General features: G+C 32.8%; 1 protein-coding gene across 2 annotated transcripts in view; it reads left to right on the forward strand.

Moving 5' to 3' along the window:
* The window catches only part of LOC114326522 (putative inorganic phosphate cotransporter), a 75,750-nt gene that overhangs the window by 42,764 nt on the left and 11,070 nt on the right, over positions 1–21,916 (forward strand). For both annotated transcript variants that reach the window (XM_028274916.2, XM_028274917.2), the window contains exons 2-5: positions 7,618–7,754; positions 13,289–13,601; positions 16,249–16,466; positions 19,342–19,491. In XM_028274916.2, coding sequence (XP_028130717.1) covers positions 7,618–7,754; positions 13,289–13,601; positions 16,249–16,466; positions 19,342–19,491 — 818 coding nt within the window. The remainder of the gene's footprint in view (positions 1–7,617; positions 7,755–13,288; positions 13,602–16,248; positions 16,467–19,341; positions 19,492–21,916) is intronic.

A 21,916-nucleotide genomic window follows, 5' to 3' on the forward strand; every position in this document is an offset into this window, starting at 1 on the left:
AATGGGTTTGTGGTTCTTTGTAAGGATGAAGAGTGTTCCCACATAACAATTTCATGTTCTTAGTAGATTCATAGAACATACTTTTCAGAAAAAGTATATACTGAGAATGTGCGTAATTACCATTGCGAATGTGCAGAGCAGATACTGAGTATATACTACATTACAGTACTTAAACGTTCTATGTATATACTTAGAATGTACTACCGCACTTCTTTTCAGTATATACCAAGAATGTTCTTTTTAGAACATTCCAAGGACGTGCTATAAACCTTCTATGTGTATACTTAGAACATACTACCGCACATCTTTTTAGTTTATACCAAGAAGGTACTTTTTAGAATATTCCAAGGAAGTGCTATAAACCTTCTATTTATATACTAAGAACGTACTACCGCACATCTTTGTATGGGAAGAATATTATATTTTTAAGAATATTCTAAGAAAGTGCTATCAAGTGCTATATTGCTTAGAAGTATGTTTTCAGCATCACCTAATCTCATCTTAGGTTCTACTGGTTCTACCAAATATCTATTTACATATTTTAATTGCAAATGAGAATGTAGTTAGTACCTACATTCTACAATATTACTTAAAAAGTAAGTACATATTTATAAATTTTAGTTATTTATATAAATCATTATATAATATTTAGCTAAACTAAACTATGCATAATAAGTAACTAAAATTTATATAATACTTATATGTACTTACCTATTTAAGTAATATTGAGTTATCAAAATAGATTATATGTATTTTGAAGCACCGCAAACAAAATAAACAGATTATGTATGTTCTTTAGTCCTAGTACTACATCATTCGCCTTCATCCTTAACACTGCATAGATCCATAGACGATACAAATAATGAAATAATGCCTGTTTTCTTTTTCATATTTTACGGTTTTTTCCTATCCCTGATCCATTCAGATAAGAATAGAAATGGTCAGAATATGATGGGGGGGGGGGGGGGTATGAATGTATTGTGGAATAACAAAATCGGTGGTCAGTGTTGCCAAACGGAGATAAATTTCCCTTTTTGCGGGAATTTTCAACATAAAAGGTGATAAAGGGAAAAAGTTAACTCAAAAGGGAATTATTGTTCCAGTCCAAATTGTAAAATACTAAGAAAAAATCAAAATATTTGAAAATAATTCAACATATCTTCTCAGATTTTGTAAACAGGAGGGAAGTTTTTTTTTATAAAAGTGAGAATTTTTAAGGTAAGTTGACGGAAAAAGCTTACTCGACGGTTGGCAACGCCAAAGCCTTTGGTTGCTTTGGTTGTGCAGTTTGGCACGTTTTGGTTCTGCGAAATGGCCTATTGAATTGAATGTACCTAAATTCAAATTCCAAGGATGTAAAAATACTAATGATTCATGATAAACTCGAAATGGTAAAGTCATTTCAATTATGAAAACGAATTTTTAATAGTATCTATGTAAACGTTAATACAATTAATGTTTAAACTTTTTTACCCTACAACAATTTTGAAATGAAATTCGTCCAATACTACCTACATACATAAATTTTATTAATTATGTATTCTAAAAAATAACGAAGTTGATAATCTATAAGGCTAATATTATACTTCCTATACATACAAATTATGTTTAAGATATTTTAAAAGTATCTACTTATAAGTATGTGTTAAGAATGTACTTATAAGTATGTGTTAAGAATATTCGATAAAGGTATATTCTAAGAATAAACTTTTACGAATATTCCGAGATCCTACGTACACGAATATACTTAGTATATTCGGTACGAGAATATACTTTGAAGTATATGCAAAGAACATGAAATTTAGAATGTTTTTTAAGGTAGATGCTATGCTTGTACTACACATATACTAAAAAGAATATACTCCGACGAATGTTGGTAGTATATGCTTAGAACATGATGCGAACATCATTGTTATGTGGGTTCAGCCCAAACTTCATCCTTTTTTCACATCCCTGTGTTTTCACAAATACTTTGCAGGTTTTGTTAGTACATGTCCACCGTTTTACTGTATCTTTGGCCAACATTTTTTGAAAACCGAATGTAAAACCATCAATTGATAGTAAAGGCTTGTCCTTTTGACTGACACTTATCGTTGATTCCATTATTTCGGATGTTATGACAAACACAATGTGATCTTGAAATTGACGAACTGACAAGCTTGAGATAGACAAACTGATCGGTGCAGGAACTAATAAACTTTCAAGAATTTGTACAACATTTATGCCTGGTTGCACCAACAAATCTTAAGCTCCAGCTTAGCCCAGCTCTGCTTCTAGATAGGGCCGCTTTAAGTCTAACTTATTTTGCACCATAATTTTCGATTTTTATCAATCCAATCTACGTGGCAATCCATTGTGACAAGCTGAAAATTAATCTCAGACTCAATGGTGTAACGCTTATATTTCGTAAGCTGAGCTTAAATCATTTCTTAAGCTTAAGATTTGTTGGTGCAACCAAGCATTAGCCCATTAGCACAATTTACAAAAGAGGGTATAAACAAACAAAAAGATTAAGGTAAAAGTACCTATTCATGGAATCGTTAAGAAGAGATTAGAATCGGAATTGGAATTACCCAGAGAATATAAACAAACAAAAAGATTAAGGTAAAAGTACCTATTTATGAAATTATAAAATGGACTTATAAATATGGAAGAGATTAGAAACGGAATTGGAATTTCCCAGAAAAGCTGGATATTAGATTGTCGGGTTACAACTTTCTTTTCTAAAAAGTAATATGTCATACTGTGAAATATTTACGTGAAACAAATTTTATGTACACTGTATTAAGAATTAGAAAAATCAAAATAGATAGATACTACCTATTTAAATTATGATTTGGCAACATTGTGTCATTATACAGAGATTAAATAGACAAAATATCAGCGTAAATGATTAACGAAACGGAGGAATTTCGATTGTACATGGGAGGCATTTCATGTATGAAAATATTTACCTGAAAAAGTGGGAGGCATTTCGATAACGCCGGTGAGGCAGCTCCCATGTTCAAAAATACAAGAAACCTTTAAACAAATCAAAAGAAATTCTGTAAACAATTTTTTTTAAGAAATTCCGGAAATCACCTTTTTTGTTAAGGAAAGCAGTTTTTTGGGTTTGTTGAGTCATCTTACTCAAATCTCTGTTGTAATTATTCTGCCAAGTTAATAGGGGAGTGCATATAGATTTTCACTTCGGAAAAAATCAAAGAAGATAGAACTTTTTGTAATTTCATTAAGAAATGTTTAATAAACAACATAACAAAAAGTTCTACTCGAGAAGTGGGTTCTTCATTTTTTATTAAACAAATGAACTGCCAAATTAGATGTTTTCTAAATAACTTAATTTTTAGAAAAAAACTGACTTGACTATTGAAAAATTTAGAAAATTTTACAAAAAAACCTCATATAAAGATTTTTCTAAAATTAAATCTGTAGCTTTTATAATATTTTATTTATAACGCTAAAGTCACCCTTCTCAAAAACATTGGCGCACTGTAAACTAGCGTACGGCGAGGTGTACGGTTGAGTTATTTTAATGTAATTCTTTAACTAATGGATCAAATGAAATTATACAAATTAGACATGAAAGAAGAACAATTAAGCTATCTTACGGTGATAATAAAAAGAAATAACATTTATGGGCATAAATACAGTGTGAGCGGAAAGTGAGACTTACATAAATTTTGTTTAAAAATTATTTAAAAATGTGTAACTAATACAATTCTTCCTATAGAACTCTCAACTTTGCACAACTGACCTTTCAAACATCTTACTAAACGACGTTTCATTAAAAAAATCTCAAAAATTTAGTTCAAATGATACGACGTCTCAAAAAATGTAATTTTTGAAAACTTTGTAGTTTTACAGCATTACCACAAATTTAAGATGGTATTACTCCAGTTTGAAAATACTTATTACAATTTTATAGGCGCTTTTTTAAAGCTTAGAACCCTTAAAAACCAAAAATTACCAGCTAAAAAAATGTTTATACAAAGTGATCAAAACTTTTTTCTGTAAAACTTACCTAAAATACATTTAATAATAAGCTTCAACAATAATAAATGTTCAACCAAAAAATTTTTTTAGCTCTTATACAGTATTGTTCTGAAGCTATTTCCTTGTGGCATTTTTATGATTAATTATTTATATGGGAAATAAGCCACAATTAAAATGAAAAAAATAATTTTATTAACGTTTCGACGCCCAAATCGGGTGCCGTTGTCAAAATACAAAATATTACTAAAATAAACTAAAGTGTTGTTGCTAAGCAAAAAAAATTCTTCTAATAATTTATCTAATCTCACTCATTTATATTGGCAATTCAGACATATATTGTACATTTTAAAGTAGAAGACTTTAAAATGATATTGTCAATATTTATGAGTTGCGTTCCTGGGACGACTTACTGAAAGATAGTTCATTCGATTACATGAAATTAACCCCAACTCAAGAATATCCGTCATAAAAAATTATAGCATGTGATATGTCTTTAAAAAGACAACCAAATGCAACGACAGTAAAATTCTCGCGTTAGAGACTTCATAGTAAATCACAAGGGAAAACCAGGAAAAACCCTGTGATACTATCCCGACATCGTAAGTATTTGGTCTTACATTAATTTACTCTCAAAAAATAATACCAAATTCTGACTTGTAACATGTTTAAATTATAAATATTATTAATAATACTAGATATATAAGTAATACTAAAATATAAATATATAAATATAAATTTATATTTTAGTATTACTTATATATCTAGTATTATTAATAATATTTATAATTTAAACATGTTACAAGTCAGAATTTGGTATTATTTTTTGAGAGTAAATTAATGTAAGACCAAATACTTACGATGTCGGGATAGTATCACAGGGTTTTTCCTGGTTTTCCCTTGTGATTTACTATGAAGTCTCTAACGCGAGAATTTTACTGTCGTTGCATTTGGTTGTCTTTTTAAAGACATATCACATGCTATAATTTTTTATGACGGATATTCTTGAGTTGGGGTTAATTTCATGTAATCGAATGAACTATCTTTCAGTAAGTCGTCCCAGGAACGCAACTCATAAATATTGGCAATATCATTTTAAAGTCTTCTACTTTAAAATGTATAATATATGTCTGAATTGCCAATATAAATGAGTGAGATTAAATAAATTATTAGAAGAATTTTTTTTGCTTAGCAACAACACTTTAGTTTATTTTAGTAATATTTTGTATTTTGACAACGGCACCCGATTTGGGCGTCGAAACGTTAATAAAATTATTTTTTTCATTTTAATTGTGGCTTATTTCCCATATAAATAATTAATCTTATACAGTATGTGTGCGCAACTGGAAACCTATTGATAACTTTTTTATTGTCAGTTTTACGAAAAAAAGTTATTCTCTATAAAATACTCGGCATCGCATATAATCTAAGATTCAATCATCAAATATCAAATTTTATTAATTTTATATGAGGTATGTCAAAAAATATGAATTTCACTCAAGAGTAAAGTACCTTTATATTTCACAATATCGAAAATTGTTATTAAGAATAGTTGTTTGGAATTAAAAATATGTTTAAGTGTTCAATTATATCGTTCTAATTTAAATATTGTGTACTATAAAGGCGCTTAACTCTTAAGCAAAATTCATATTTTTTACATACCTCGTATAAAATTGAAAATTTTTAATATCTTATGGTTGTGTGTTAGAATTTAGACCAGATAGAGTATTTTATGAAGAATAACTTTTTTTTTTAAAATTGATAATAAAATAGTTATCATAATTGAAATAAAATGATGATGGGTATCCGTCATTTGAGAAAAAAATTGAAATTTTTTTTAAATTAGAAATATGTAATTATTACATTAAAACACAGTTTTTATCTCCAAAAAACTTTTCATAATAACAATTTTTGATATTCTGAAATATAAACGTACTTGACTCTTTACCAAATCCATATTTTTGACGTACCCCGTATAAAATTGATAAAATTTGATATCTGATGATTTAGTTTTAGATTTTAGACTATGCAGAGCATTTTATGAAGAATAACTTCTCTTCGTAAAATTGATAATAAAAAAGTTTCCCATATGGTTCCTTGCTACGCAGACATACTGTATAAGAGCTTCTGTATAAGAATTTTCAAATGGTAATGCCATATTCGGATTCAGCATAATCAAAAACCAAATAGAAACATATTGGATCAAAGTAAAATGATGAATTCAACGATATTTTTAAAATTATTTATACAAAACAATAATTGTTATTGTTTAAACAATTAATAAACAATTAGCGGCAAAATCTGGGAGTACAACTTTTTACTTTAACATGTATATAAACTAACAAAAAAAATTTTAGAAAAATATAAGCTTGTTTGAATTATTCCGAAACAATGCATATTTTCGTTCTATCTTGACTCCCCTATAATAGGTTTTGAGTTATAAGCGATTGAAACCCTAAAAAATAAGTACCTATTTTCAAGGATTGAAAAATGATATGAAAATTCTAATTTTTAAGATTTGCTAAGTACCTAAATTGAAGACTAAATATTCAATTTCAAGATTTTGAAAAGTAATCGGATCTTATTTCAATTTATACAATTGTTAATTATGCGCGTCTACTCGATTTTTAAGCACTGCGACGCGCCACACTATATGGTGCATCTTTGTTGCACATATTATACATAGTACACGTAGTTGCTTAACAATAAATTACATAAGTTTAATTAATGTCAATTATTTGTAGGCAATTTTTAGCGTAAGTGCGTATACGATCTATGTGTTACAGAAACTCACCATGTATTGTGGCCCATCGCGAAAAATCGAGTGTACGCGTATAATTAACATTTATGTACTGATATCTCTTCATTGTCCTTCAGAATCTTATAAATTAAATGTTCAAACTTCAATTTAACTTGACATCCTCAAAAATAATAATTTACATTCACAGTAGCAGATTAGACGTCCAGACACATACTGTTGGTACTAAAATGTTCGTTTTGCCCTTTAAAATTTTAATAAATTTTTAATTATATACCTATCGGGCGTGTACAGCTAATATATTCGCTAATAAATAATTATCAAAAATATATTTAAATTATGACTCAGTTTACTACATAAATTTATATTTTGGCATTTTATGTATCTATTGTGTGGCAAAAGTATAAGATGGTCTTTACTTTCACTGATTTTGTACTTTGTCTGATCCACTTTCTAGTTATCAGATACAGATGGCAAGCTCGAGTTTTAGTAACTATAAACCCAAATTAGGTAATGATTATAGAATATTGTTAAATATTTTATTTCCGCATAATTAGAAAAATGAGATTTACTTAGTAAAACCACTGTATACAATATTGTTTCTTGACTGAATATTTACCTCAAAATATTATGTACAGTTGAGCCGGGAATCTTTACCCGTGCGTCATCATTTAAAGCAACCGAAATAAGTCGATGATAAGTCGGAAATTGAAATTTACTAAACGCAACAGCAAGTCACTTACTGTCACTTGCTGTTGCGTTTAGTAAATTTCAATTTCCGACTTATCATCGACTTATTTCGGTTGATTTAAATGATGACGCACGGGTAAAGATTCCCGGACTCAACTGTATATATGTTTTTCTTTTAGGCCCGGCCTTTGGTGTGAGACACATTCAAGTTATTTTCATGTTCTTCTTGTACCTGTTAATGTATGGAACACGATATAGTTTCTCAGTGGCTTTGGTAGCAATGACTCAAAGAACCACACCAAATCCCGAAATACAGGTAGGAGTAAAATTAGTTTAAGAAACGTACGAGTCATTTTACAAAAATTTATCAGAGTCCAACTTAGCTAATTGAGTATAACATTTAATGCACTTGTAATGTTTTAATTTCAATAAGTCAATGGTCCGTCATTAAAAAAGTTATTTATTATCAATATAGTCCCATTTGAGTCAAGATTTTCTGTAGTTTCTCCAGGAGTTTGTTTTCGTTATTTTATTTTCCACAGGTATTGATAAGAGAGTTTTTCCGATCAACTTAACCTATAGTCTCTTATTTTAGATCAATTAGTGCTACCTCTAGCTTCCTCTAATATACTGATTCTTAAGTTTATCAATTTTTGTCATTAGATTCACCCATCTAAGGATTCTCATCTTCGCCACGTGCATTTGTTGTTCCTCTTTCTTTTTTACTGTCTAACATTCAATTCCTTACTTCAAAGCTGGTTTTATCCTTTTTAACTTCCTTCCACTTGATTTATCCTTCTCTGTTTCTACTGCATGCATCTCAATATATTTCGTCCATGTATGGCGTAACTCCGTCACAAACATTCCAAATACATATTCTGTTTATGTCCTACTAAGTTTTAAACCTTTTTCCTCAAGAGTTTCTCGCAACTTTTTTTTTGACTTTGTTCTAAATCCCTTCCAGTATTTGCTACTACATAATAAAATATATAAATATCATTTACTAACACTATACTAATAATAAATCATCATCAACATACATTAAGCCTCAGAGAATATTACCCTGTGGTTTTTCTGTTAACTGACTAACATTAATGAGAGTCAATAAGGGCTAGAGCTACATTCCCGTGAAATTCCCGGGACAAATTTCCCGGAAAATTGGTAAAAAATGAAAATGCTGATTCCTGGGTATCCTCACAGATTTCCAAGATTTTTTAAATATTTTATTTTAAATTATAAGTGGAGATATTACTAACTCACAATGAATAAATGATTCTTATACAATAATTATCTATGTTTGTTTAATAATCATTTAAATCATTCCACTTAAAATATTTATTTTTCATAATAAATGATGGTTTTGCTTGTTTTCGATTCAGAGGGTTGCACACCCGCTAGACAGGCTGTTTCTACCATTTCAGGCGTCCTCAGTAGCTTTTGTTAGCGTGCACACCTCTACACAGAGGTGTGCACAGAGGTGTGCACGCTAACAAAAGCTACTGAGGACGCCTGAAATGGTAGAAACAGCCTGTCTAGCGGGTGTGCAACCCTTTGAATCGAAAACAAGCAAAACCATCATTTATTATTTTATTTCCTTTACTCGGTTTGAGTACTGAAAGTTCTTCTGCTGTCCTTTTCCTAGACGAATGAAGGCGGAATGTGATCGTTTCCCTTTCGTTTTCTATATTCGTCGTCTGCTGTCTTATTAATTAAAAAAGTCGCAGATTAAGGATGTACCAGTAAGAATTTTCAACGCGAAAAGTCTCAGGTTTAAATCACTATTTACCATTTTAATTTTTATTAAATTGGTGGATTCTGCATCTGAGACTCTTCAATTTGACAAATTATTTATTTTTCAATTATATTTTAAACATTCCAATTTTGGCGTTAAATCAATATCTATCAGCCAGCATAAATATTCTTTTGCTTATGCGACGATCTGATTCATTTGGAAGCATCCAGAAGTAAAAATATTTATTTTTCTACAGCCGTGCTTAACAAGCCGCTTTCTAGCACGCATTTCGTTTGCGAAAGTTACACTTTTCCGCACGGCGTGCGTCGAATTAAATTCTCTCGCACAGCATGCGGGAAATTGGAATACTTTCTAATATGGCATTATAATATACTATGAGCAATAAATTACAACAAAGATTTTGACAGTGTTGTGGTTTGAAAGAAATTAGAATTTTTAAATGTCAAAGTTCTAAAAATTGTGGAATAAATGAATTCCAGTGACGAAGAGTTACAGTTTTTTTATTTGTTTATCGTAGATAAAGTATTGTATGAAAATGTGCGTGAAGTACTTTTTGCGAACTTGCGCGATGTATAGCACTCGCTCCGTTGTCGCTCGTGCTCTAAACATCGCGTGCGTTCGCAAAAAGCATACTTCACGAACTGTTTCATAAATAACTATTGACATGCTATTTAAAAGTCAAATCAGGAGACAATTACAATGGTTTTAAATCGTCGTCATGGAAACCAATATAGTCGTCGTGGTAACCCACTATATTGAAAGTTTGGTTTTGACAAACTTGTCAAAGAATTAATTTATGTATTTTCACTCCTAAATAAAAAATTGATGTGACTCTACTTTTTGTGGCTTTTCTTCAAACGTACGGCCCTAGAAAAAATATTGTTCCTAACTCATGCGGAAAGTGTCTTCCCCGCAATCGCCTGCTTGCTCGAACTCCGCTATCTCGTCGTTCGGGTCAACGGCAGTCTCGTGCGTGAAAGTATCACTTTCCGCACTAGTTAGGAAAATAACTATTTGAATTCAAATTATGTTTAACAAGACTTATGTAAGGGTTTATCAACATCCAAAATTGAGATCAACACATATTCATTTAATTCTTAAATGTACTAGAAACGAAACCAAAACATACACATCTGTTTACATTTTAGTAGGTCACCTAGATTTGTTAGAAGCACCAGTCGACAATATCGAACTAATTCATATTTTCGTAAGTCATGGTCAAGCTGAGTCGACAATATAAACAAACTACATGTTACAAGTTTGTTTATATAAACATGAAGGCATGGTGATTCATTCTGATTCATTCGTATTATTAAAAAGATCTTTCTTAATCCAGATACACTAGCAGATGGTTTTACCGTGAGCACATCAACTATTTACTGTGGTCTTTATAGTTGGTAATAAACAAGTAGTTATAAATATTGTTTAATTCAGCAACCCCTATTGGTAGGGGGTAACTACCAATAGGGGGCAACTACCTAAGATGTTTCCCGAGTGTGCATACCCGCATATACGGGTGACCTGCCGATATTGTCAGCTGTGGGCATCATATTATCATTACAGTAGAATCTCGGTATATGGAATTGTTTTAGAATGAACCAAGATAATATCAAAATACTAAAAAGTAGGGATAAAAAAGAAAATATAATAAAGTAAATTGATTAAAAGTTATATGCACGAATTCTCAACAACGGTATCAGGGGAACGAGTATGTACACTGGATGTAGCAGTAAAAATTTATAATAAAATATAACAGTGTTATTACATTAGTGTTGTAATAGTGGTATTCTTACTTTGTTTCACCCATTTTTTAATATACTTGAACTATGAGTTGCTTACCTGAAACAAAAAAAAACAAAATTAATTTCAGAAACATAACAAAAACATAATAATTTCAATAATCAGTGCACTTTAATAAACCCAAGCAAACCTAATGTCCTCTGTTCCTTCTCTTTAAATTCATATTTAAGAAATAGCGTTCTCATTCTTTTTAAGTGGACAATTTACTCATTCCAGATACCTAAGGCCATCATCATCATCATCATTCTCTTTGCCTTATCCCTATGCGGGGTAGGCTTCCCTAATTGCATTTCTCCACACAACTCGATCTTGGGTCATAGCAATGTTAATCCCCTTTACCAACATGTCCTGCCTTATCGTCTCCCCCCAGGTCTTCTTTGGTCTTCCTCTATTCTTCGGGCTATTCTTCGTATTGGGTGATTAACGTCTCGACGTTGAACATGACCAAACCATCTTAACTTATGCTCTCTCATTTTGGCATCAATTGGTGTCACACCTAGGCTTCCCCTAATATACTCATTTCTAATTTTATCCTTTTTTGTCACTCCACTCATCCATCTAAGCATTCTCATTTCGGCCACATGCATTCTATGTTTCTCTTTTTTTCACTGCCCGACATTCAGTTCCGTGCATCATAGCCGGTCTTATGGCTGTTTTATAGAATTTTCCCTTCAGCTTCATTGGAATTTTTCTGTCACACAACATACCACTCGCTTCTTTCCACTTCATCCATCCAGCCCTAATTCTACTGCATGCATCTCCATCTATTTCTCCATTACTCTGTAATACCGATCCTAGTTACTTAAAACTATTGCTTTTCACAATCATTTCACCATCCAAAGATACCATTTTATTTGTAGTAACTCCATCTTTAAATGAACATTCCAAATACTCTGTTTTTGTCCTACTAAGTTTTAAACCTTTTTCCTCCAGAGCTTGTCTCCACTGTTCCAGTTTTTGGTCTAAGTCTCTTTTACTATTTCCTATTAACACTACATCATCAGCATACATTAGGCATCATGGAATACTACCCTGTAGTTTCGCTGTTATCTGGTCCAAATCTAATGAGAATAAATAAGGACTAAGCACCAAGCCTTGGTGCAATCCTACTTTCACCTGAAATTTATCAGTCTCTCCCACACCTGTCCTAACACTAGTCGTTACTCCCTCATACATATCTCTCACAATCTTTACGTATTCGCCAGGGACTCCTTTCTTATTGAGTGCCCACCACAGAATCTCTCAAGGAACTCTATCATATGCTTTCTCAAGATCAATGAATACCATATGAGCGTTGATCTCTTTATTCCTGTATTTTTCCATCAATTGTCTTACAATGAAAATTGCATCTGTTTTTGATCTGCCCTGCATAAAGCCAAATTTATTATCGGATATATCGGTTTCTTCACGTATCCGTCTATCAATTACTCTCTCCCATATTTTTATGGTGTGGCTAAGTAGTTTTATAGCCCTGTAGTTTGTGCATTGTTCTATGTCTCCCTACAGGTACTAATATACTGCTTCTCCATTCGTCTGGCATTTGTCCAACTTCCATAATTCTATTAAATAGACCTGCTAGCCAACTTATTCCTGTCTCTCCCAATGCTCTCCATACTTCCTACTTCTCTAGGAATATCATCTGGTCCTACTGCTTTTCCTTTCTTTATTTTTTGAAGCGCTTGAGCCACTTCCTCGTTTGCTATTCTGGTAACCATTTCTGTTACTGTCTCCGTTAACTCCACAGGCTGTCTGTCAAATTCTTCATTTAATAAACTGTCAAACTACTTTCTCCATCTCTTTTTGACATCCTTTTCGTGAATTAGTATTTTAATTCCAGATACCTAAGGTATCTGGAATATATATGTAAAAATTGAACTGGGAGGACTTTTTCTTTATTATAGAGCTAAAAGACATTTATTATACACCTGGTATGATAGAGTATTTCTCATAAATTAAGATTACGGTATTTGGTAAATTTCTGATTATATTGGACAAGTAGATGATTGTTATTCGATATCAACCATTCACTTTTGTTAGCTACAATCACCATATGTCGAAAACCTTAAGGTTTTCATTGATCTCCCTTAAAATCCACGACTTCACTCCATACAGACGAGCAGAGAAGATGTAGCCCTTAGTAAACAGATTTTAATTACTTGATGTGCCTTACAAACGATTTTTTATATCAAGGTTATCATTCGAATATATCATAGTGATTCAAATTTAACAATCAATCAATTAAAGATAGAATTTACAATTTTTTTAACATCGGTAACTTATCATTTTAATTTTTTCAGGTATACAATTGGACCAACACAGGGATTCTTCTCTCTACCTTCTTCTGGGGCTACGTTATCCCACAAATACCAATAGGTATACTCGGTACAAAATTCGGTACCAAATATTTTCTCCTAGCAGCAGTTTTTATGAACTCTATGGCTAGTCTGTGGATACCAACAATGGCCGAGAAGATCGGTATAGAAGGTGTAGCTGTATGTAGGGTTATTCAGGGATTTGCGCAGGGTCTGGTAATACCCAGTGTACATGGGCTGCTTGGAAAATGGGCACCTACTAATGAAAGATCCAGTTTGTATGGAATTACAGTTGTAGGTAAGAGATTTACAATGTTTATTGGGTTTTACAATGTTATAATAAGCGTTACTATGTCAGTTTCATGTTTTTTTTTTACAGAAGAGTGACAAAAGGATGGATACTTTTATTTTAACTCAAACAAAGGAAGGTGACTCAACACAGAGTAGTAACTCCAGAGATCTACGAATACAAAATACCAGAAAAGTTAATATTTTGTATGGTAAAGATGTCTACAGAAAGAGCTATGGAAAGAGCAATGTTAGGTATACGACTGTCAGATAAAAAGAGGAGCGACTGGGTAAGATCAAAAACAAAAGTCGAGGACATAACAACAAAAGTTGCCAAACTTAAATGGAGCTTTGCAGGCCACACTGTTAGACAAAAAGACCAACGTTGGAATGCCACGATACAACATTGGAGACCTTACCAAAGTAAATGACCGAGAGGAAGACCACAGATGAGATGGGTTGATGATATTAAAAGAGGAGCCGGAACGAATTGGAAATATGTTGCTCAGGATAGAGACCGATGGAAGGAGTTGGGAGAGGCCTATGTCCAAACGTGGACGATAGAAGGCTAAGAAGAAGAAGAAGAAAAGATGTCTAATATCCCCTCCACTTTTTAATATGTGCTCTGAAAAGATATTTAAAGAGGCACTATAAAATATCAACGAAGGCATATCAATTACTAATAGAACACTAATGAATAATCTCAGGTATGTAGACCATGCTCCCCTTGCGGGAGCAAAGAAGGGCTCCAAATTTTGCTTGGTAGCACTACGCAGTACTGCGAGAGGCATGGAGTAGCTCTGAATAGAAAAAAATCTACGTTAAAGGAAGATCTTTAGAGATAGTACCTAGATACAATTACTTGGGATGTGAGCCAAATGGTACCTATATCCAGCAGTGGATAGATCTGGATTGAATGATGAGCTAAATGAAAAATGGAATCGCAGCCTTGAAATAGGTAAAGCGACACATTGAGACGGCCAGTAGCCAATCTAGATATTAGAACTAGAGTATTGAGATACTACGGATTCCATGTCCTTTTATATGGAGTCGAAACCTGGACAATTATGGACACAACTGAAAAAATACTTGCCAGCTTTGAGATGTGGTATGTGAAAAGTAGTGGAAAATATCACGGATAAAATACGTAACGAACACGGAAACATTAAGAAAGATGAAGAAAGAAAAAGAAATACGAACAAAGAAAAAGAAATATGAAGAAAATAAAAATGAGCTACTTTCGTCACATCATGAGAGATGAAAAATATGAGCTGATGCAATTGGTTATACAAGGGAAGGTGGACGAAAAAGGAAGACCGTGGGGACGATGCACATCCTGGTTGAAAAAATTTAAGCCGTATAGTAAAAAAACAACAATAGATCTCTCTACAACCGCTGCAGACAGAGAAAAATAGGCCGTGATGATCGCCAATGTTCTTAATGGGTGGGCAAACTTAGACAAATTTTTAAATTATAGAAAATGTAAAATATGAGACTGTTGAAATGATTATTCTTTAGCATAGTATTCTGAGAATATGATTACTAATATTTAAAGGAAACTTTTTATAGCTGGATAAGGCAAAGTTAAATAAAATAGTAAAAAAGCTTGATTCATTTCGAAGATGAAAAGAGTTCAAACAAGATAATACGATTATTCTTCTAATGATATCAGGGTAAAAACTACAATAATAACAACTTAAAAAAATAAACTGCTCGTCAAAAGTTAGGGATATAGAAAATTCTGCTGAATTTTTATAGTAGATTTTTCGTGAACAGATTAACGGATTCCGCTAATTTTTTTTATTATTGTAAACTTTTCTTTAGTATTTACACAGTTATGCAAAGGTTTACTCAAACTTTTTTTTGTACTTATACCGGGTGGAAGAAAAGAAATGTTTTTCTTATGTTAAGTTTGAGACGCCCTGTAGGGAGGACGAGGTACAAATGGGAGTATATATCGAAATCATACTGTAGTCTTATGTTTTGTGAACATGCTGTTGTTTGAATGTCCCTGATATTTTTAGAAACAAAAAAAAATAGACGGATTTGTAATTTAACATGTGTTTTAACCGAAACAAAAGCTTGAGACACCTTGTAGGGAAAAGTTCCAGTGTTCCCATATATCAAAGTTTATCCGACTAGACACCCTTAAGCTATTAACAAATTTTCAGCTTGCTATTAATCAACTTTTTTCTCATACGCGAGATATCCAGACCTAATATATTATCGATCGTAGATCGACCGGCCCTGAAACCACACTGTTCTTCGGATTCATAGGGTTGATATTCTTCGCAAATAATGGTTTTCAGTATTCTGCCATATAAACGGCTCATTGTGCTTGTTACAGTTATTCCCCTATAATTAGAAAAATAGTAATATGTACAAAAGAATTGGTACATGGTTTAAGGATATCTATTTGATATAGACAGATTAAGCAGTAGATATTAAGATTGCTTATCACATCAGAATCTGGGTTCTATAAATAAATAAAAGAACCATTTTAACCAACTTTAGTACCTTGGAATAGGAATGAAGACGAAAAGCAATTAAAAATGACTCTCTAGTCTGCTTTAAAATTTAAAGGGCCATGGAAATATTGTAAAGAATAGTATCATATCCTCTAATGAATCCAACAATAAAAAACCTGATATTTTTAGGGTCCATATTGGGCACTATAGCCGGCCTAAGCAGTACTGGATTCATCTGCGCCTCCTGGGCAGGATGGCCTCTAAGTTTCTACATATTACCCTCTTTGGGCATATTCTGGATGGTGCTTTATTATTTCTATGGAGCTGGATGCCCTGCAGATCATTCATCAATCACTGAAGCTGAAAAGACTTATATAGAAAATTCGCTACATTCGCAAAATATGCGGGTAAGTACGGTATGCGGCAAAATAAACATTACTGAAATGCGTATGCCTCAAATGTGTCTATGTCATGCGCCGAAACGTACTGAGTGGTTTAGTCCAGTCGGGTTAAACGAATAACAGGCCTAACCTTGCATTAGGAGCTGCCCCAAATTTTATTTTTCTAATCTTTAGGGGGTCAATAGTAGCGTAAATTTAAAATCTCGACTGAATTTCGCCGTTGCGTTAGCCGCCATCTTAATTTTAAACGAAAACCGTTTTTGCTCAATATCTCCGCCATTTTCAACTTTTTGACAAAAGGTATAACAACCAAAATTGTTGAAATTGTAATTTTCTATCATTTCTATTGTTACAATTTTTTCGTGTCATCGATATTTTCCGAGTTATGGCGGAAAATAGTGACAGTTAGAGCATAATTATTGAATTATCTCGTTTATTGTTAGTTTTACGACAAAAATGTTTCTATATAAAAATAGAGAGAATTAATTCTACACAATTTTAGTCACTTTCATTTTTTTGCTAAACTTAATATTTAAGGTAGTACGTATGCGATAATGGCGCGAGCGTAAGATTTGATTGATTTTATAGCAATGGTTTTTGTTCAATATCTACGCCATTTTCAACTAAAATTGTTCCAAATATGATTTCCTACAATTTCTTTTTAACAATTTTTTTCATGCGGTTGATATTTTCCGAGTTAAGTGGGAAATAGTAAAAAGTGGTGGGGGAGCATTATTACTGAATCGAATCTTTTTTCCGAGCTGCCCCAAATTGATAATTCTATCCTTTAGGGGAGATAAATAGTAGTGTAAATTTAAAATCTCGACTGAATTCCGCGGTTGCATTATTGCCATATTGATTTTAAAGGAGAACCGTTGTTGCTTAATATCTCCGCCATTTTCAGCTTTTCGACAAAAACGGTAAAAACTAAAATTGTTGGAAACGCAATTTCCTACAATTTCTTTTCCACAATTTTTTTATGCAATCAATATTCTCCGAGTTAAGGAGGAAAATAGTGGAAGCGGAGGGGAAGCATAATTATTGAATTGTCTCATTTATTATTAACTTTACGACATAATTGTACATAAACAAAAATAAAGAGAATTATATTTTATACAATTTTTGAAACTTCCAATGAAACACCAACCAAGCTAAGTACATAAAAGACATAAATAATAACTTCTATGCATTAAGTTCACTTAATTTTATTAACTAGCGGGTTTTATTGGTTCAATTTGTCTTTGGATTATTAAGTTTTATGTCAGCTAACATATTTTAATATTTCAACAATTTTTTTTTAATTTAGGACCCTGTTGGGGGAATTTTCCCATTCCCCCCTCTTAGACCCGCCAATGGTCCTCTCGAAAAATTATAGTAAATCGTAATTGCAACAATTTCAGTCCTTACACTTTTTGTCGAAAAGTTGAAAATGGCGAAGATATTGAACAAAACACATTTCTTTAAAATCAATCGGGTCTTACGCTCGCGCTTTTACCGCATACGTACTACCTTAAATATTGATTTAATCAAAAAAATGAAAGAGATCAAAATTGTACAAAATTTATTTTTCCTCATTTTTGTGTAGGATAAAATTTGTTGTAAAACTAATAATAAACGAGATAATTCAATAAATCAATAATTATGCTCTAACGGTCACTATTTTTCCCCATAACTCGGAAAATATGGACCGCACGAAAAAAATTATAATAACCGAAATTATAGAAAATCGCATTTTCAACAATTTCAGTTTATATATTTTTTGTCGAAAAGTTGAACATGGCGGAGATATTGAGCAAAAACCGTTCTCGTTTAAAATCAAAATGGCGGCTAACGCAAGAGTAAAATTCAGTAGAGATTTTAAATTTATACTACTATTGACCCCCCCTAAAGATTAGAAAATAAAATTTGGGTCAGCTCTTAATGCAAGGTCAAATGGTATCCCGACTGGGCTAGTTTCCGAACGTCGTTATAAGTATGTGAATGCCGTGTTAATGTTAGGTGTTTCAGGATGGTTCTCAATTATGCAGAAACAAAATTTATCGTGGAGTGCTATTTTCGGATATACGGAAAAAGTCGCGAAAACGGTCTAAGCTTAAACTCAATAATGGCTTCAGCAGGACTGGGCAATCTGTCACACGGCTAGGGAGTCTCTTGCAATATTGCGTGGTCACTTTGGAAGATTGCCGCTCACCAGATCTAACGCCACCTGATGCGTGCATATGGGGAATGCTGACGGAGGCAGACCAATCCACTGTCTGACAGTCCCGAATTGCGGACTAAATTTATAGATTTTTTTCGTATCAGAGGGAATCTTTAACATCTGTTTTATCGGGATCGTCGTCTTGAATAATGTTTGCAAGGCTATATCATGTACCAAATGGGTCTACCCCAAAATCCCGACAGCCAAAATCCCGACAGCCACAATCCCGACAGCCACAATCTCGACGGCCAAAATCCCGACACGCCAGAATCCTAACAGGCCAAAATCCCGACAGGTCAGAATTCCGACAGGTTTGATAAGTTTCTTTTTAATATATAATTACATATATTTCTTGTTTTTTGTTTAAGGCCATCTGTTTTTTATTTTTTGTTACTAAACAAAAGTATTTTGTATTAAAAGTATTAAACAAAAGTCGGAATTTTTACTTATGCGAGGATTGTTGCATGTCGGGATTGTGGCGTGTCGGTGTTTTGGCTGTCGGGATTTTGGCTGTCGGGATTTTGGCTGTCGGGATTTTGGGCGGCACCGGTACCAAATATATAAATAATTATAAACATTACAATATTAGTTTCAATACTGTTTATTTTGACGCATATTGTATTTAAAGGTTACCACTGCGATGTATTCTTGCTTTTTATTATCAATAAGTTTAATTTTTAGAATGTGGCTATACCTTATAGAGCAATCTTCACTTCAGTACCATTTTTGGCAACCGTATTTATGTATTTATGCAGTGGATGGGGCTTTGCCATCTTCTTTACTGAGTTGCCGATTTACATGAACAAAGTCATGCATTTTGATATCCGTTCGGTGAGTATTCTAGCTGTCTTAAAACTAATATACATTAAATAACGTTCTGTTACTATTATAACACTGTATGACTCTATAAACTATACAGTAACAAATAGAGACAACATCTAAATAAATTGTCGACGAAAACATCGCAATATAGACTCAGACCCCAAATTAGAGTTGGGAGGAAATGAGTGTTCTATTACGTATTACCCCACCCTTCGTATAGGGTGGCGTATAATAATTAGATTACCCCCCCCCCCCAAGAACAGGTCAACAAACGAACAGGGTCCTTTTACTTTCTTGTATTCTTGTAGCATGTCGTCTACCACAAACAATTTTTAACAGTCTAAAAAATGTTTGCGTTTATTTAGCGTACTTATTTAAATTAATATCCTTATTCTGGTACACCGTCAAATTTGGGATAAAAACCTTTTCATCAGACCCAACCTTCACCTCCTGATCCATTTAATTTTTTCCACTGTAATGACATCCTAGCGCTCGAGATGACGTGACAGATCTTATGTATACCTCAGATGATATGTTCGTCCGCTCTAACTTTTCTCATGCGTCACGATTCATTTTCAAACAAATTAAGTCAAAATATAAAGTGAAACGAACGTCGATGTGTATATACATTTTGTATACTGTATGTATACTATATACTACACACATCGGCGTACGTTTCACTTTATGTTTTGACTTAATTTGTTTGAAAATGAATCGTGACGCATGAGAAAAGTTATAGCGGACGAACAATAGTAGGTATTGTAGGTCCAATTCACATTTCCCAATTTTTAAATAAAAATATTCATTAATTACTGAATTATCGTCCGTTAAAAACATCTTGAAAAACCCTCTAGATCATAATAATAATAATAAGTTTCAGAATCAGTTTTTTCGCTGAAGTCAAATTGTGTTCCAGGATTTCTTCTTTGCTGGTGTTTAATTTTTCCTGCATTGCGTTCTCATTTTCCGGGCCTTTTCCTTATTTTGAACCTATACTTCTCAAAATATCCCAACTTATATCTGTAAGCAGAATATCATATTACATAAACTGAAAGTTACAAAATTATGGTCAAAAGAAATAGATGTCTTAATTCATTGCATAGTAACATCGCTTAATACATATATAGGCCCCCATTCACGTTTTGATCGGTATCGATACATGTCGCAAGTATCAGTATCGCGATACAAATGTCATGGCGTATTTGGCTGTCTCAGTATCGCTGTATCAGTATCACAACTCTCTATCTTCGTCGTCTACAACTGTATCGCCGTCTGTATCACTATCGTAAAACAGATAAAAATCTGATGATACATGTATCGCAACTTGTCGCGAAACATGTATCGCTGTCGATCGTATCGATCAGTATCGATCAGTATCGCGATACAAATGTCATGGCGTATTTGGCTGTCTCAGTATCGCTGTATCAGTATCACAACTCTCTATCTTCGTCATCTATAACTGTATCGCTGTCTGTATCACTGTCGTGAAACAGATAAAAATCTTATGATACATGTATCGCAACTTGTCGCGATACATGTATCTACGTGTATGTCACTAATCTAGTCTACTAGGGTCCGAAGTAATAAAATATAGAACAAATTGACGTGATCCACTCAACTGTTAGCCATGTGCTGAAAGTCAGTAGAGCCGGTCAATAACGGCAGACATAATATGGCGCGAAGGTGCTATGTGGGAATTACGTGATTAGGGACGTATATGGTTTAAACCTATGGGTCTGTCAGCTCCCACCAGACTAAAGAAAGGTTAATATTCATTATTATTTAATCTTCCTAAATTTATAGTAACTTATCAAGAAATACACTGTATGAAAAAATAAAAATAAATAAAATTACCTGTCCTATAGACTCAGACTATGAAATGGCAGCATAATGCATAGTACATAGCATTGTTTATCTACACAATGGTCTAGTTATACAATGGTAATAGTTAAAAAGACAAATTTGAGGTAAACTTCGTAATAAGAAAAGGTAAGGTAAATAAGATACGAGAAAAATGAAACTAACAAGGCAAATATACATTCATTTTTAAAATAAGAAATACAAAATTTAAATATGTGCCTCTATTTGTCGAAGATATGGAACGTGATACATACAGGGTGATTGATTAGTAGGGTAAAGCTCAATAGCTCCGCTGTAGTAATAGATAGCAATAAAAGAACGGTCGAGATTGCTAATTTTCTTTATATCAAATACAGGGTGAGTCAAAACGCAAGTACATTATTTTCACAGTTTTTTAAAGGAACACCCTGTATTTTATATCACTATTGAAAAGTACCATTACCGTACTTTAATTTTTAGATAACATTCGCTATGTCTAAATTTATTAGTTTTCGAGTTATTTTCATTTTTCAATGGACCAGTAGCGTGGCTACCCAAATCACCAGAATTTAATAAACTGGACTGATTTTTTTGG

This window comes from Diabrotica virgifera, chromosome 2 (genome assembly GCF_917563875.1).
Source record: "Diabrotica virgifera virgifera chromosome 2, PGI_DIABVI_V3a".
Lineage (NCBI taxonomy): Eukaryota > Metazoa > Arthropoda > Insecta > Coleoptera > Chrysomelidae > Diabrotica > Diabrotica virgifera.